The sequence below is a fragment of the Falco punctatus genome (genome assembly GCF_963210335.1).
Source record: "Falco punctatus genome assembly, chromosome: 5".
Classification (NCBI taxonomy): domain Eukaryota; kingdom Metazoa; phylum Chordata; class Aves; order Falconiformes; family Falconidae; genus Falco; species Falco punctatus.
Genome location: NC_137584.1, coordinates 77,565,870 through 77,582,655, shown reverse-complemented (window position 1 = coordinate 77,582,655; position 16,786 = coordinate 77,565,870). Strand labels below are relative to the sequence as shown.

General features: G+C 40.6%; 1 protein-coding gene across 4 annotated transcripts in view; it reads left to right on the top strand.

Moving 5' to 3' along the window:
* Nucleotides 1-15,769, top strand: part of CLIC5 (chloride intracellular channel 5) — a 79,274-nt gene extending 63,505 nt beyond the window's left edge. For all 4 annotated transcript variants that reach the window (XM_080388559.1, XM_080388560.1, XM_080388562.1 and 1 more), the window contains exons 5-6: nucleotides 4,158-4,339; nucleotides 6,574-15,769. In XM_080388559.1, coding sequence (XP_080244685.1) covers nucleotides 4,158-4,339; nucleotides 6,574-6,741 — 350 coding nt within the window. In that variant the 3' untranslated portion in view covers nucleotides 6,742-15,769. The remainder of the gene's footprint in view (nucleotides 1-4,157; nucleotides 4,340-6,573) is intronic.
* The last annotated feature ends 1,017 nt before the right edge of the window (nucleotides 15,770-16,786 follow it).

The following is a 16,786-nucleotide window of genomic DNA, read 5'->3' as shown; positions in this document are numbered from 1 at the left end:
GGTCACCTAAAGCAAGTGTAGAGGAGAAAACTCCACTGACTACAGAGGAAGCTCAGGGTGTTTAATTCAAACCGACTCATTTAATTTATTCCCTTTAAGGAAGATTAATCCCACCCATTGACTTGCAGTGAAGCCTCAGCTGTTATCAGCAAACCTATTTAGTTATTTAATGATGTTTCCATTGGTTAAGTTGCCAAGGGAATTAGCTGCTTAGCCACTTCAGAAATTCATTGTGGGTAGTATGCTCACAAGTGGGGAATTAGTCACTTTTTACTTAGTCACATCTTTTAAAATGTCTGCAATTCAGTCTAGCACTGTGACTGGTATTCACAATACCCCTGCCCTGGTGCGTACCTGCTGTCCCCTATGTTCTCAGTGGAGGCAATGTTTAGAGTCATCCAGATTTTCACAAAATAGCCAAGGTATGGGAGGATTAAATTAAATCTTTCTTCTGCTGAGTTTGCTCAGTAATATGAACCCAGACATCTCTTTCCTCAGCAAGGGTCCCAAAATCTTCAGATCTGTAGGATATTCTGAGGAGGTTATTTCTTGGTCTATGTTCACATTTTTTCACCTTTCACATAATGCTTAAATATCAACCAGACAAGAAGGAAAACAAGTTTGTTTTTCTGACTTTTACCTGTGGTGTCAGCCTTCAGTCATGATTTACTGAATGTTGAGTCATTTATGGAAAGTGAAACAGGTCAACACGAGAGCTGTACAAATTACCTGGTACTCTGCTGGTGGGGTCTCATCTGGCAGCTGTGGGCTGATATCATGTTGAAAAGGCATTTGAAACTCAGTTGTCCACTTTCCAAGAAAATGCTTTCCCTATACCACTGGTAAAATCCCAGTATTTCTCCCAATTTTTTTTGCAAGAAAGAAGAAAACTGACCTGCTTTTGATACCTCTGTCTTCTGGAGGGTCACTGTTGAATGCAAACATAAGGTGGGTTCTCCCACCCATGCCAGCACTAGACATTTGTCTGTCTCTGAGATGTGGTGCTTAGAAGCCTCTTTCTTCAATATTTTTGAGATTCTTTTGTGCATCCTCCTACTTTGAGTGGGGATTTCCCTGAGCACCTTCTCAAGGAACATAAGACTTCAAATCATATAGATAAATCTGAATGTGTCAGGGCACCTAGAAAGTAGGATGTGCAACATGGAGATTTGCATATAGATTTCAAAGAGTGACTTGAAAACCATCAACAGGCTTTGAAAATCTGATCCTGTGCACCTCAGCTCCATTTGAATTGGCAATTGTAGGATTTTAATGCTCTTAGTTTTCCAAAATTCTGCCACTATTCAGCTGGAAGAAAGGCTGTTCTCCCTTGTTCCCTACTCTTCTATTTTCATGGCTGTTCCGAGAGATTTACTAGTATCAGAAAAATTTTGATTGATTTGAGGGGGTCATTGGTTCCACAAGTAGTGGTCCAGTTCTTGGCTATCAGGATATGAAATGGTCCTGACCATGTGATGATTTCACTGTGAGATGTCAGGATCCTGTGGCTTCCAGCAGAGCCTGTGAATTAGGTCACAGATGTGTTGAACCCTGAACATACAATTATTTCTGGCCTTAAGCTGCCGTATGCAAGCGCCAAGTATGAATTCAGATAGATGTTTTTCCCACTGTCACAAACAGGCTTCACTCCAGGCATTGTTTTTGAGACAGCCATGACGCACTTTGATATATCAGTAAGAGCAAAAAAATAATCCCAACTCTAATAAGTTCCAGAAAAGATATATAAACACATCTCACCTGCCACTCCTGTCTTTGTACACACATGTAACTGACCCCATGGGCTAGCACGAAGCATCTAATGTACTACTGATACTGGAAGGATTGCACAGATGACTCGAAGAACCAACGATCCTACTGGGTGAAGGGGGTACTGGAAAATGCTCAGCGTTAAGCCAGTACTCTAAAATCTGGATGAGCAAAACTCAATTAAATTGCAATAATTGGATTCCATTGTCTCTAAATGAATGCATTGTAAGAGGACATAGTCTGAGGCTGACCAAGAGAAGGAGAACTATCTATTCAACAGGTGTTACGGGTCAGACTAAAAAGAGATTGCTAAATCTTTTGAGCGTTGCCACATGGGGGTATATTACACGCTATGCAGTTATTACCCTTCAGTAGAAGTTGTGCGGCAGCGCACAGCTGCAGACAATTAAAGACACCACTGCCAGCATCTGACAGCAGAATGTCAGTGTCAAAATTCAATTTGAATCGATTAAATAAGGGATGGCAACACTTTTGTTTTATGGATGGCAGCACTTCAGTCGCTTTAGATGTTCTGCTTTCAGAAATAAAATTCTTTCCCTCCCTCCTATGTTTGTTGGGGTGTTTTCAGTTGGATAGCAGTCATTTCTCCAGTCAATCAATTAAGCCAGGATTTGCCACTGTGTCTAAGAGCCAGCCACAAAAGAGCTGGTATGGTTCCCTGGTGCTTGGCCAAGAGGCTTCAGTGAGAGCAAGACATCAGGCAGCTTAATCTGACTTCCACCACTGGCACAAGGTTTAATGGATGTTAGGGCAGCAGAGGAACCATGTTCTGTGGCATTCAGCTCCTGCTCTCTCAGTGGCCCTGTGCGGGCCGCCTTTCCCTCCGTGCCAAAAGCACAGGGGCAGCTGACAGCAGGGCCGGTGTGGCTACCTGCACCAGCAAGCTGCTCTATGCAGGGCGGTCGCTGCAGCCCTTTGAAGCTTGCGTTGCGCTCCATAAATATATTTATCTCCACAGGCCTTGTAGCACTATGCTACCTGATTAATTTGACGCATTGAGTAGTTTCCCCTACGTGAAACAGCAGTAAGTTGCTCAGAGATATAAGATTTTACAGGATTAGGCCTTAAATGCTGACTCCAGGCCAGATCTGCAGCAGGTATAAATCACTGCAGGTAATTTTCACCAGCTGAAATTCTGGCCCTAAGCCCGTGAGTCATGTTGTTATTTTTTCACATTGTAAATTCTTGCTGTTTCTTGTTTATATTACTTTAGCATTTTAGGGCACTTGTCGGGGGCCAGGACCCCATCGTGCTTGTCACCCTTCAAACAGAGATGCAAAGGGCCCTTCTTGCCCCAGAGCGTTTGCAGTTTCAATAGCATGCAAACCTGCGTTACAGTCATTCAGCTTTCTGTAAGTGCATTATTGCAAGCAAGTTTTTCTATTATCCTGCCTGTAAAGCATAAAAACACAAATTCTGTGCCTAGGTTGATATTTTAAAAGTAAAAAAAAAAATAAATTGCGCTCTGCTGTATATTACGTCTAAGTGGCTTTTAAAGGCTGGAATTAGTTGTAGCCAGTAGCAGTGTGGGGCATGGGCTTTAGTAACTGGAGAGGTTCAAAGCCTCCTCTCCATTGTGACACCCTGTTTGAGACATACCAAAAAGAGAATTTGCACCTAACTTGAACCTGAAGTGTGTGTGATCTTAGCAGTGGCTGAATATCTCATCTCTTTTGTGTAGCAATGTATTTTATTATTGTTATATTACCTTCATTTCAATTGTAGTGTGTCTTCCAGCTCTGTAAAGCTCTGGTTAGCATCTTTGGAATTACTGCTATTGCCTTTAATTACTCTGGAAGGGGTTTAAAAACAGTAAAACTACAACTTCTTGTAACTGAAGTAATGCTGGAAAATTCTGCTTCTTTACAGTCCTACCTAGCTGCTTACATAAATAAAGTAGTGGCATATAGGGCTCCAGTTTACTGGGTGGTGGCGTCAACAGACCAGAAGAATATCCTGGGGCATATGTGGTTTATTGGTGTATCATACTGACAAGCTGTTCTTTCCTTCCATGATCTCTTTCACTGCTTTTTTGTTGTTGTTGTTTGTTTGTTTGTTTGTTATTTTGGGGTATGGAGGTTTTTTTTTTTTTATGTTGGTTTTGGGTTTGTTTTTTGTTTTTTGTGTGTGCTAGTCAGGAGAAGAGATGGCACAACCGTTTCCTGTGCCCCTTTTTTTCCACTGCAGGATGAGCTTTACCCTCCAGCAGACCTTGCTGGTCATCAGATTGTGTAGGCATTGGAGCACATTGTAACAACCAATAAATGGTTCTTGGTTTTTTTGTAGATACTACCATAGCCATTGACAATGAGTCTTTCTAAATAATTCTTACTCTGCCCTAATCACTTATTAATTGCTTTTTGGCAAAGCCCTTGAAAGAGGTTTGGTGAAGGCTCTGAAGAAGCTGGATGACTATCTGAGAACCCCTCTGCCGGAGGAGATTGATGCAGACAGCACCGAAGAGGAGAAAGTGTCTAAACGCAAGTTTCTGGATGGAGATGACCTGACTCTTGCTGACTGTAACCTTCTGCCGAAACTCCATGTTGTCAAGGTAAAAGATACCATGTGATGGTCCAAGAAGCCTTATCTGACAATGAGGTGCCCTCCTCCAACAGCCAACTCCTGAAGCCGATGTGTATTTCAGCAGAGATGTATTAAGTCCTAGAAGGGCAGTCTGAAACACACTTTTGCTCCTCAATATTTCCTATAGGTTAACTTAAGCATCTTTGTATTTAGTACATGGGGAAACTGTCCCATCACGAATTACTGACAAAGACAATATTGAGATCTAGTTATCTTGTCTTTATTTTTACCCTGCTGCAAGTAACAGCAGACTTTCCTATTAATTAGTTCCCATTATTCCTAAGAGAGATGTCAAAACTTTAGTCAGTCCCCACCCATTTGTAACTTAAGAGAAGCAGTCCATCTTTTGGGGGAATATTTGTTGCAGCTGGTATTTCACACAGAGAAGCTAACAAATCAAAGTCACTGCCAAGGTCCAGGATTTAAGATGTACAGTGGTCGCTGGTATAGTGCAAATGGTGTACATCATCTTGACTTCTAAATGCTGTATTTATTTAATTTATCAGATGACATGTTTCTTTAGAATAAAGCAAGTACCTGGCAGAACTTGGCAAGCAAGAAAGCTAGGAATTAATGCCAAGTCATGCATCTATTTTGGCTCCATGAGCCAAAACATAAACAGAGCCTGGGAGCTGACTGCACACATGCAAAAAAGAAAAAAAAAAAGTTTTTAAAAAAGTGCATAAGTCACAAGATAAGAAATGTGATAATATCCTCACAGGTTTAGCTCTTTCTTTGGCTCGTCTTCATTGGTGACGTTGCAGTCAGATAATGCAAAATGAATGTCTAGCCTCTTATTGGTTCCTGTCTCCTTGGGATGAAATGAAAGATGTCAAAAGAGAATTAAAATCTTTCTGAGACAAGTATAGCCATAGGATATTGCCTGAAAAGGATTTTACAGATGGAAGAAAAGGGTAAATTATTTTTTCATTTGATGGAAGATGTGTGCTGGAAATCGTGAAAATCTTGACTTAAGTTGCCCAGCAGGTTTTATCTTCCCCATGTGTGCGTGAAACATCATTGAAAGCAAGAACGCTTAATTAAATGCAGTTTAGGACAGAATTTGGACTTGCATATACCAAGTGGATCCTGGTAATAAAAACAAATCACAGTCATTTCTGAGAACATGACTGTCCTAAGAAATCTGAGACGGAAAACAGCTCTACCATGTGCTTTAAAAATAAAGGGGAACTCTGTGGCACATATGTATGTAATTTATGCCCAAGAACAATTTTATACTGTCAGAAAAATTAGAGATTGGAAGCACTCATTAAGTCAGCTAATCCATCCCTTCCTATCAGCTAGTTCATTCTGTCACCACAGGATTATTATATATGGTATATTCTTACAGGAAAACTGAAATAGCCCAATCCAGCAAGCTACTTAACCAACCAACTAGCTTTAAGCACAGATTAGTCCCACTGACTTCAATGGGACCGTACAGGTGCTTAAAATTAAGTATGTACTTAACTATTTTCCTGAATAAGGGCCTGAGTGTTTTTAGAAATCAAAAATTTCCCTTGATAGACAATTTCCTAGTCTTAACAAGTTTTGAAGTAAACATTTTCTCCCCAGTTTGTCCTAATACTCCTGTTTCTAATGTCTGCTAAATCATCTTGGTTTCTCAGTCACGGTACCCATACCACCCTGAATTTTTCATGAACAGATACAGCCTTGCAACAGCTGTAGGTGGTTACATCCTCTGATACCATTGGCCAGGCAAAATATATTACATATATTAAAAATAGAAATACAGTATATATAAAATATAATACAATGTTAAAAAGGAATATGAAAATATGTTACATGTAATTGTGACTAATGGCTTTCTCTTAAATCTGTCTTCCTTTTTATGATTCAACTGATCAGCTCTTTCTTCTGTGCTGTCTCAGTGTTAAGTGATGTACTTAAGACTGGTAAAAAACACCAAAAAACAATACCGTAAAATTAATGAACATCAGGTACCATAAAAGTCATAATCTGGTGACAGCAGCCAGGTCATTGATTTAGAGCGTCCTTACAAGACAGGGGTCAACCAACAGTAATTTTTCAGGCTTTTTTATTTTAAGTCCCAAGTCTCCAAACATTTATTTCCTTTGCTATTAATTATATGACAAGAAAGTGTAAGAAGCTTTCTAAAAGGGAATTGGGAGATATATCACTAGCAAGGTGCTTTTTTTCTCTCTTTTATCTTTGGTTTAGATTGTTGCAAAGAAATACCGCAACTTTGAGTTCCCGACAGAGATGACGGGGCTGTGGCGGTACCTGAAGAATGCATACGCCAGGGATGAATTCATCAACACCTGTGCAGCAGACAAAGAAATTGAGCAAGCCTATGCAGACGTGGCCAAGCGGCTCAGCAAGTCCTAACTGACCTCAGCGATGGCTCAGTATCCCCTTTTATAGACTCTTCTCCTTGTTGCCTTAAGATATACTTTATCATTATGATATCTGGTTGGCATCCCTATGATTTCACCTGTTCAAGTGTATTGGTCAGGGACACACTTGCTTCTCCCTGGAGAACAGAGAAGGCAGCTCTAGTGGGGTGTTTGTGTGGAGACCCTTTGAAATCTGAACCTAAAATCTGTCTCAACTAGTATTATTTGCAATCAGTATTGGAAATTAATCCACTTTACTAGTTTCTTGTTTCATGTTGGGGGTATATCACCACCTGTATTCTTTGGAGTTTTAAAAATAAGATATTAGCTGAAATTTTAAGTAAGAGAGTTAGGAACACATAGAACTTGTTCTTCTGTAGGTTATTTCAAAGATGCTTTTCCCTCCAGTGCTGTTGATAATCTTGAGGCAGGAAAAAAAATAGGAGGAGGGGAAGGAGTTTGACCCTAAAGGAGAAATGTTCTTAGCGGTTGTATTTAAAAAAAAACTCTCTAAATGCACATTCTATCTTAGCAGGCCTGAGAGTTTATAGGCTATTTATTTTTAACTTGGCGCAAAAGGGGGAAGCCTGAGCGAATATGTCAGACTTGCAGATGCTACTTTGCATAAAATTTGCATGATGTTGTTGGATCCGAATGTCTAAAGCAAAAGAGAGTGAATGAGCAATTGAGCAGGCAGCCCTTGGAAGAGTGGGGCTTGTGCCAAAGTGTCCAGTGGATCTGCTATTTGGTAGAGACACACAGACACAGCAATAACGGGGGCAGCATATTGACTGCAGTGACTATAGAGAGAATTGGCACAGCTAACCAAACCGCGTAGGATGTTGTCGTCTTGACTGTATGGTTGCCAGTTCCTTTATAATTGCTATCTTGGGAAACTTGGATAGGCAGGAGAAAGCTGTCATTGCACACAAATTCCAGGCAGGGGAAGTGCTTTCTTCGCGTTGGGCTCCAGATGGGTCACTTTCAAGAACTCATCATCTCACCCCAGGAGAAGTTTGTTCTGAAAGCCTCAAAGAGGGCAGGCTAAAACAGAGAGATGCACATTTCCAGCCAGAAATTCAGCAAGTATGCTAGAAGAAATCGATGCATGATGCCTTAGTCCCTCTCATCTGGGGTTTACCAGTCCAGGTTACACAATTCTGAATTAGGATTGTTTTCTAAAAGTGATTATTTTGTTCTATCATCTGTAGCGTCTTCCTGACACAATCTCCTTTATACTAGTGATTATTTGCACATTAGTTTAGCAAATTCAGAATGACATTTCTTTTGCATGAAACATGATTTTCAGTTTTTTGGGGGGATTTATCATTGTTTTCAAAGATAAAGCTGAGCTGTAACCTGATGTGGTTTCCCTTCTGATCAGAGCTTCTAGAGCTGCACTGATTTGAGGGGAACCCCAAGCTGGTGAGCTGTGACCAAGGGGAACTTTGCAGGAGGCTTGTTTGCAGCCAGAGAGCTGGAGGACTGGAGACAGCACTGAAAGCCAGCCTCTGCCGTGTGATGCTGATGACAGTCTGAAGCCATCCTGTTGCTTTGGTGGGATTATTCTACTTTTCACACTAGCCCAGCTGGGAGCAGAATGTTGCTCATTGACTGTGAAGATAGTTTGTGGTTGACTATTGTTTTGCATGCAATGGTCAATTTGTTCTGAACTTTCAAAATCTTGGAAGAAAATCCATGAACTCCCAAGTCTTCTCCTAGAATGGGCTATTTTAACAATGGCTAGACTAGAGGGCAAAGGCTTGCACTCTTTAAAATATTGCTGAGAAATCAACTGGCTCAGAGGACACTAATAGCAGCCAGAAAAATCTAATGAGATTAGAAGTGTCTGCACAAGCACATGTGGCTTGTTAAAAGCATTTCTTCATGAGATTGGAATTATTTGTGATTTTTTTTCTCTTTGATTATGGCAATTATTTATTTATTTATTTTAATTTACTTGGTCCTTTTAGTCTTTCTTTCTGGTTTTGTGTTTTCACTCAGCACACCGGTCAAGATGGCTTTGTCTGCTTAGAGAAGTGTTACTAGCAATACTCAGTAAATTAGTTTCTAGTGAAAAGTCTTCTATCTGATAATGTTCACTGGGAATTTTTTTCAGTATGATTTAGCTAGGAGTATGACAATCAACAGGATCAGCATTTTTCTCAGTTGTCTTTTTCCAGGTTTGTACTTCAGTTAGTGGCTTTTGCTTAATCACAGTAGCAGTGAATCTTTGAATAAAGATGCAGAGGCAGATTCAGAATCGTGCTCTGTGCTTATTGTATTTAGCTCCTTAAAGAAGATTGTCCCAACATCCAGCAGATCTCAGGCAGGATAATTTAACCAGCTCAGGATCTGACCTGATTTCCATCTCTGAATCTTCACCAGTTTGCTGAATCCTGTGGTTCTGAAATGTTCTAATATGTCTTTCTTTAGTTTTGCTAGTAGAGGGCCAAATCAAAATCAGTTAATCTCTATGACATCAAATCACATCTCCTTTTTAAAAAATATGTTTAAAAATGGTTAAGCTGATACCAAAAAGAAAATGAGCTGTTAGCTCAATGAGCTTTTTCTAAGATGATTTGCATGTTCTTAAAATCTTTTTAGGATTTCATTATAAAATCTAAAAACCCCTAAGCTACCCTTTTAATTAATAAAAAAAATCGTAAATATCTTCATTATTCTAGCAATACCACCCCAAAAAAATCTTAATAAAATGTGTTTATGGATATGAGAAAGAGTATGAGGAAAATGAAACAGCTTTCAGCTACCGTGCCTGTTCTGGCTGAATTCAAGTCTCACTCTGCATCCTATCTCTTTGCACTTTCACTCATGACTCTATTATAGGCTCATCCAAGATCCAAGATTATGGACAGGTTCAGGCATTTCCTGACCTTTGTTTGGGTTTGAAATCCAAGCTCATGTTCTCAGATCTGTAACTTTCGCTCACCTTTGTGCTTTTTGGCTTTAGCCATCGTCAGAAGCAGGAAATACTGGAAATCCTACATAGAAAAGTGTTTTGCTGAGATTTTGAGCTCAGTTCTCAAGACTCGGGATCCGTCACCAGTGAGATTTTAAAGGGCTCCAGACTCCTTTAAGGCAGGGTATTTTTGGTGACCTTCCATTGTATTTAGAATTATAAGTAATAAATATTAATCATACAGGATTGTATATCTACATTGGCAAGGCAGCATTTCTGAAAAGAATCTAAGTGACAAGACAGACATTGCAGATTTACAATAACTTTGTTCATAAATTTTTTGCAAGATGTAAAGAAAGACATAGCACAGAGGGGGAAGAAGCCAACAATGTGGATTTAATCATCTACATTTCAGAAATGCAGACCAAATGTCTGTAAAGATGTCCATTTCATCCAAACATTTCTTAGATATTTATTTCAAAGCCCCCTGTTCAGTCAGTCCAACACTCCATTCATATTGGAAGTAATATTGATTTTTCTTCTATTAGCAGTGGTACGGGAGTGCTAGAGAATCCCATAGACTAGTAACTCTTATTCTCTGTTTGACTATTTGAATTGCCACGGTCATCTTGCTGTACAGGTAAGACTAAAGAAGTATTTGTTTCAAGACTGTTTAAATGAGGACTTCTGACAAAAATGTTTTTTCCAGTAAAAAGAATCAGATGATGCTATTGCTTTGTCAGATCTAGTGTGGAATATAGAGCTACAGGTTACTCCTGTGTTTTCGTCAGCTAAGAAACCACTGACAGCGAGGAATGACAGTCTGTATCACAAAGAAACTAGAAATGTTTCTTTCCTACAAGAAAGTTCAGCTGAATTACATGTAGCATTTATTCTGAATATGTATTTATTTTATTTTAACCCATAGCCACCTTTCCTCCTCTCTCATCCCTGCTCAGATTCAACTCCCAAGTTGGCCATAACCATGCTGCCTTTTCCTCAGTGCTAAGTAGCAGGGTGCTCGTGGATTGACACATGGGGAACTGTGGGTTAGTATAACCCATCTGCCTTGTGGGATGAAGCCCCCTTTCTGCATTGACTGAGTTTGGCTAATTAACTGAGTTTAAAGCATTGCAAAACTGTAGGCAGTGGAAATCTCACTTATGTAAAGCCCCAGAAGCACGTGGAAGCATTCACTTTTCAAAATGAATTGGTGTTTTAAAGAAAAAAAATAACCCCAAAGTCTTGTGTCCTCCTTCATGTGTATTCTTTTAAACATCAGGAAGTTTTCATTTGTTTATTATTCTGCTAGATATGCCCATTATTCTTGAATTTCTTTTGATATTAAGAAATATTTTTCCAGGAAGATTTTGCCTTTCTGCTGGATCTTTCATCTCTTCATTAATTTTGATGTCTGCAATGCCCTAGTCATTCCAGAGGAGGCAGGAAAGCTGTGAGGCTTATACTTGTTGAGAAGTTGATGGAGTTAATGATTTTTTTGGAAAAAACAGTATTAAAAACATTTTTTTAAAATGTGTCTTTTCATCTGGGATACTTTAACCAAGAGTGATAGACTGTTTAGTCTGGACTGTGATTTTCAGCACAGAACTGAACAAGCCACCATGTTTAAGGCAGCTTTGCCTAGGAATTTCCCCAGGATTCATAGAGATATTCCTGCTGGATGACAAAATTTCCAATTCCTTTGATCAGCAGGGATCTGCCGGTTTGTATTGGCACTGAACTGTGACAGCCCGCTGACTCAGTGCTGGGCGGAGGAGAGGGGTCCTGCTCCCTTTTCTCTCCTTCTGGCTCATAGGCAGGGACAGCAGAAAGCATTGATCCATTTTGTTTCCTTGCCCCATGCCCCAGGCAACTCTCCAGCCATAGGAAAGCACAGAAACCCCATCCAGTGCTGGTTTTCAAAGCTTGATCAGTCCATGTTTTAGGTGTGACATGAAGGTCTGAAGAGCCCCATGTAACCCCTCAGGCACTCCCCGTGCAGCGTGATGGGAGTCAGCAGTGTCTCAGAGACCGCAGCAGTCACATTCCCCATTTGCCCCAAATCATTCCCCTTTCACCATTCATTGGAGAGATGCTAAAGCTGAAAATGCTCCAGAGGATGCACTTGAATGTGATGTATTTTGTGTTCATCAGCTAACCAGCTCCCAGTGATGACGTTGTCACCCTGCAGCAGGTCGTGCCTCTGCTGCAAATGGACGAGCCATCACCCCTTGGAGTGGCAGTCCTCGGGTGGGAAACGCTGAAGCTGCCCGGCCAGTGATGGTGCAACCATGATGAAAGGTCCCGGTGCCAAATTTTCTCCAGCCTGGCTCTCTAGCTGAAGTGTGTTAGCAGCTCAGCTGGGGCCATGATCCAGCACTAATGAGCATTTCTAGCTTGCAGCACGTGAATAGAGACTACTCATGTGTTTAATGTTAAACATGTGCTTGCCTGCTTGCCTGGAGAGGGGCCTAAAAGTCATGATAGAAAAGCCTATATTAATGAAGAGCATTAGTATTCTTTTCCCTTTGAAATCTGGTGGCAGAATTCCCAGTGGGGGAATTCCCAATAGGAATTCCCAGTAGAGCCCAAGGCTACATGAGCATGAAGATGTTGTGTGAAGATGTCCTTAGAGAACCGAAAACACTCAAGGAGAAAAGAAAGCATTAGTGTTATGTAGGGTCTTCTTGCAGAAGGACACCAGCCATGTGGTAACTGGAGGGACACCACCAGTGCCGTCAGGCTCCATTCCGGTTTATCACAGGGAGGTTCAGAGTGGAGCTGGGACCAGGCCATGCTGGCAGTGCAATGCCAAGGCATGTTCTGCTGTATCTCCAGCCACACTCCCTATGGTGGTATCCCCACAGTATAATGATGCATCCATTGTGTCTGCCTTGCTTTTATTATGAAGTGACTTGTCTAAAGAAAACTAAGAAGGGTGGGGGAATTTTTATTTTTTTTTAATATATATATAGATGGACTAAAACCAATCCAAATATGCTTTAATGGTTCTCAACATGATACTGTCAATTCTCACCACAGGGTGGAATTTGTTGGTGGAAATTAAATTAAATTAAATTAAAACAGAAAGGCTTGGATATTGCTAATGGGTTCTACTGGGAGCCCTAAAAGCAGTTTGCAGTGTAGAACCATAACAGGAGTGAACATCCTTTAATTCCCAGAATCATTTGGGTTTCACAGGGTCGTTTCAGCCTATTCTGCTGCACTGCTGAGAAGTTGCTCTTTCCCTGTCTCCCTAGGTCTATAAACTCTGAAGAATTTGGGAAATGGCTATGGGCACCACATTAATCTTTTTTTTTTTCCACTTCCCCCCCCCCCCCCCCCCCTTCATTAAAAGAACTACTTTAGTTTGGAAGTAAGCAATAAGTAAATAGAATTTGCAAACAGCAGATTTCTCTGCTTTTTCATTAAGGAAGTTTTTAAGAGCTTTCAGGAAATGAGTGGTTATCCTCAGCTTTGGGAATAAACTGTGGTATAAAATATATATAGAAGTGTGATTCTGATTAAATAATTTAAGCAGAAAGATTACAGTTTGTTTTAAGGAGCACGCTTAGGACTAAATGAATGGAATACTCCAGATATTGCAATAGGGACTTAGGATTCGGTTCTAATTTCCATTGGTTTCTTTTTTTTTTAATTACTTATTGTACAATATTGAAACTATATGCATATTCACTTTGTTTAACTGCGTTATTTAATTGAATAATGCTGTGAAGTGTGTTGGGATGAAAGGTGGCACAAAGAGGAAAACTTACACTCTTGAAACAGCACTATTATTTCTGTGTGTTTGATTTTGTTCCCGCTGGAATAAACAGAAACCACACCATTTAGCTGTGTAGAAGCAGGATCCCAGCTTCACAGATCCAGATAGTTTGGCACTCTCTTTGAAGGACAGGGTAATTTGCTGTTTAGCAATCTGAGTCTTGCAGTGGGCACAGCGCATTTCGGAAGGCATCCAGGACCATCCTTGGGTGAATGGATAGCATTGCTCGTGAAGGACCACAGCGAATTCCCTGCTGTTACAAAATGAGATTAAGCCATCATGAGATGTGGACTAGCTAACCCTGAACCAGACACATTTGCCTGCAGCGCAGCCACTAAATTGGTCTGACATCAGGAACCGCAGCGTAAGAGCTTGGCCTCAGAAGGAAGTCAAAGCAGCATCTTTGTCACTAGTCATTTTCTATTTATAATGACACAGATCTATTTTATAATCATGGGGAGGCACAACAGGACTGTGCTTTGTTCTGCCTAAATCAGATTTCTCGTGCGGGTGCGTTTAAACACAGCCTTTGGCCCCTTGCCGCACACCACACGCACCCAAGGAGGGCAATTCTGGCACAACAATGCACACCCTGTCGTGCTTGAATGCTCAAAGACTCCTGTGCTGAAGCAATAAACTCCTGCTAAATGGCTTTAAAATGTTCCCTTAAGTGTGCTGAGCTGCAACGCCGCCTCACTTCTTGTTTCCAATGCCATTTTGTGTCTAAGCCTCGTGTTTCAAATCAGCCAGGAGTGGATTGTGTTGTTTAGTGCTGGAAGTTACTGGGCATTATTAACCATAAGAAACTGGGGTGAAAACCCCCAAGCCCCAACGCAACCTTCTTTCTTAGTGCAAAATGGACTGCTTGTGCACGTGACTGCATTTTCAGAAGCTGTGAAAAAATTCCTAATAGCTGCTTGCTTTGGTTTCTGGAGAATGGGTCCTCATCTGTGCAAATCCTCAGAGATATGACGGTAAACACCCCGCCCCGCCCCCCCCCCCCTTTTTTCTTTTTTTTTTTTTTTTTTCTTTTAATTGAAGGGTCCTCCTCTGTATTGCCTAGAAATTTATGACCTAGTGATCAATAGATTTATTTTTGTTGTCTGACTGTTTTCAGTTCTAAAGCCTGAAGATCAAAGCCAAGTTGCACAATGAGATTTAGGGGTGAACGGGAATGTTTTTTTTTTCCTCAAACCCCACTGATTTTCAAATCCTGACTCATTTGGGGCACAGTCCTGGTTACTTTGAGGGGGGTCTGAGGCTGAAAGAGAGGAAGGGGAGTTCACTGTACATGCTACTGTCCTTCCACTGAGAGAAGATAGCAAGAATGAGGTATATGGACAAGTTTCCCATCTTCAGTGTGAAAGCAACCCGTACAGAGACCTGAGTGGCCCTAAGCTGATCCACGACTGCTTAAACATTGCAATGACATTAAAAAGCAAAATTTGGGATGGGAACAATGACATGATGATCAGGCACGGTACCTCTTCAGGCCATTGTACGGGCAAGAAATACCTCGTTTGAAATGACACTTAAATTTTTGAGTACTGGCCCAGACCCAAGTGAAGGCCTGGATTTTCTCCTCCAAAATGTCATCGCAGAAATACCTAATGACTGTTGGGACTGGTAAGAGCAAAATCAGGAACTCAAGGAGAAGGCAGGAATGACCTTTAAACTCAGACCTGGTAAGCTTCCAAGAAAAGTCACTTATTTGTAAACAGCTATTTTATAGTGGTTGACCATGAAAAGTAACTATGTATCTAGGGGTCTCTATCGGATAGGAAAGCAAGACGGGATAAATCCCTTCCCATACTTGTGATTTTCAGCTAAATCTGCTGTTAATGGGTAATTTTAGATTAGACTGTAACCTTTTGGGGTAGGAACTATATAATTTCTTCTCTGTATGTGCAGCTCCTAACACAACAGAAGCCTGATGGGAGCGTTTGTGTGCTGCTCTAACCCTCGTAACATGTAATAATAGGAATAATATAATTAAAATGTCATTGCAGTTCACCTTTAATATTATGATTGTGCGGCTGTACTCTGTCAACTGAGAATAAAATGAATGTCCTTTTTGTATAATAAGTAGTATATTTTATTATTGAAGAAACAGTTTAATTTTTAAAAGCAAAAAAGTATCTGCTCATTGTTTCATTTTAAGCTTCTGGATAAATAAGCAAACATTTCTTTTGTATCCTTCAAATGAGTATGTGTTAAATGAAGAAATCCACCTTCCTAAATTGTAGCTGGTTATAATCTTATATTCCAAGAGTGATTAACACCTGTTAATTTGAATAAAAGTGGTTTATTTTCTCATTGGGTTATTCCTGAAGTTTTGTTTAATTTGTTAATTGTTTTTTGTAAACAGGCAACGTTCCCTTGGCTGCAAGAAAAAACATGTGCTCACAGCTTGAATATAGCTATACTCTTCACTGGATCTAAAAACTGGTTTAATAGAAGTAAAGGGAAAGGCAGCAAGGACAAGTAAGCTACATCTGTGTTAGAAGAAGAAACATGGCCAGGGTATAACTCATGCACTGTCCCCCAGATGCTGGTGCCATATAGCTAGTGCAGCTGGTGGTACTGTGTTGGCCTGGACCAGAGAGCACTCTCCAGGGCAGTGTCCAAGCACAGCACACGGAATATGAGAACTTGTGGGCTTATAAGTATGGTCTAAAAAATGATGGATGGGCTGAAATGAGAAACAATTATCCAATATTTCTCATATCACAAGTTACATGTTCCAAATGAAATAATTAAGCAGCAAGTTTAAGGGTGCCTTTTTACACAGTGTATCATTAAGCTTTGGAGGCCTTTACCAGATCAAAATGAATATGGGGTTCAAATACGAATATGATAACTTCATGAAGAGCTGATCTGTTAATGTTGTTAAACATGAAAGTTTGGGTGCAATTTTCAGGTCAAGAGGGACTCTCTTCCAGGGACATGTAGGTTTCCACTCACCTTATTTCTTATACTGCTTCTGCTGCGAGAGGGTAGACACAGCAGAGGTAGGGCTGGGTGGCACATGCCACATCTCTTTTGATGTGATGTATCATATAAAAATGAGAATTTGTTTCAAAATCTTCAAACCCAAAGTGGTAAGTGTCAACCTAATGTTTCTGCTTTAACTACTGCCAAAATAGCTTTTCAGTTCTCCAGAACTGTAGAACTCCAGGGCCTTGTCTGATTGCTTTTGTGCTAAGCTCTCCATGTGCAAGCCCCCAGGTGCACCTTCATAGCAGATGAGGCCTCTCCCTTTCTCTCTCATTGTGGCAGCATGGAGGAAAACGAGGGTATCTGCAAAACCCACCATCAGGCACATCAAACAAT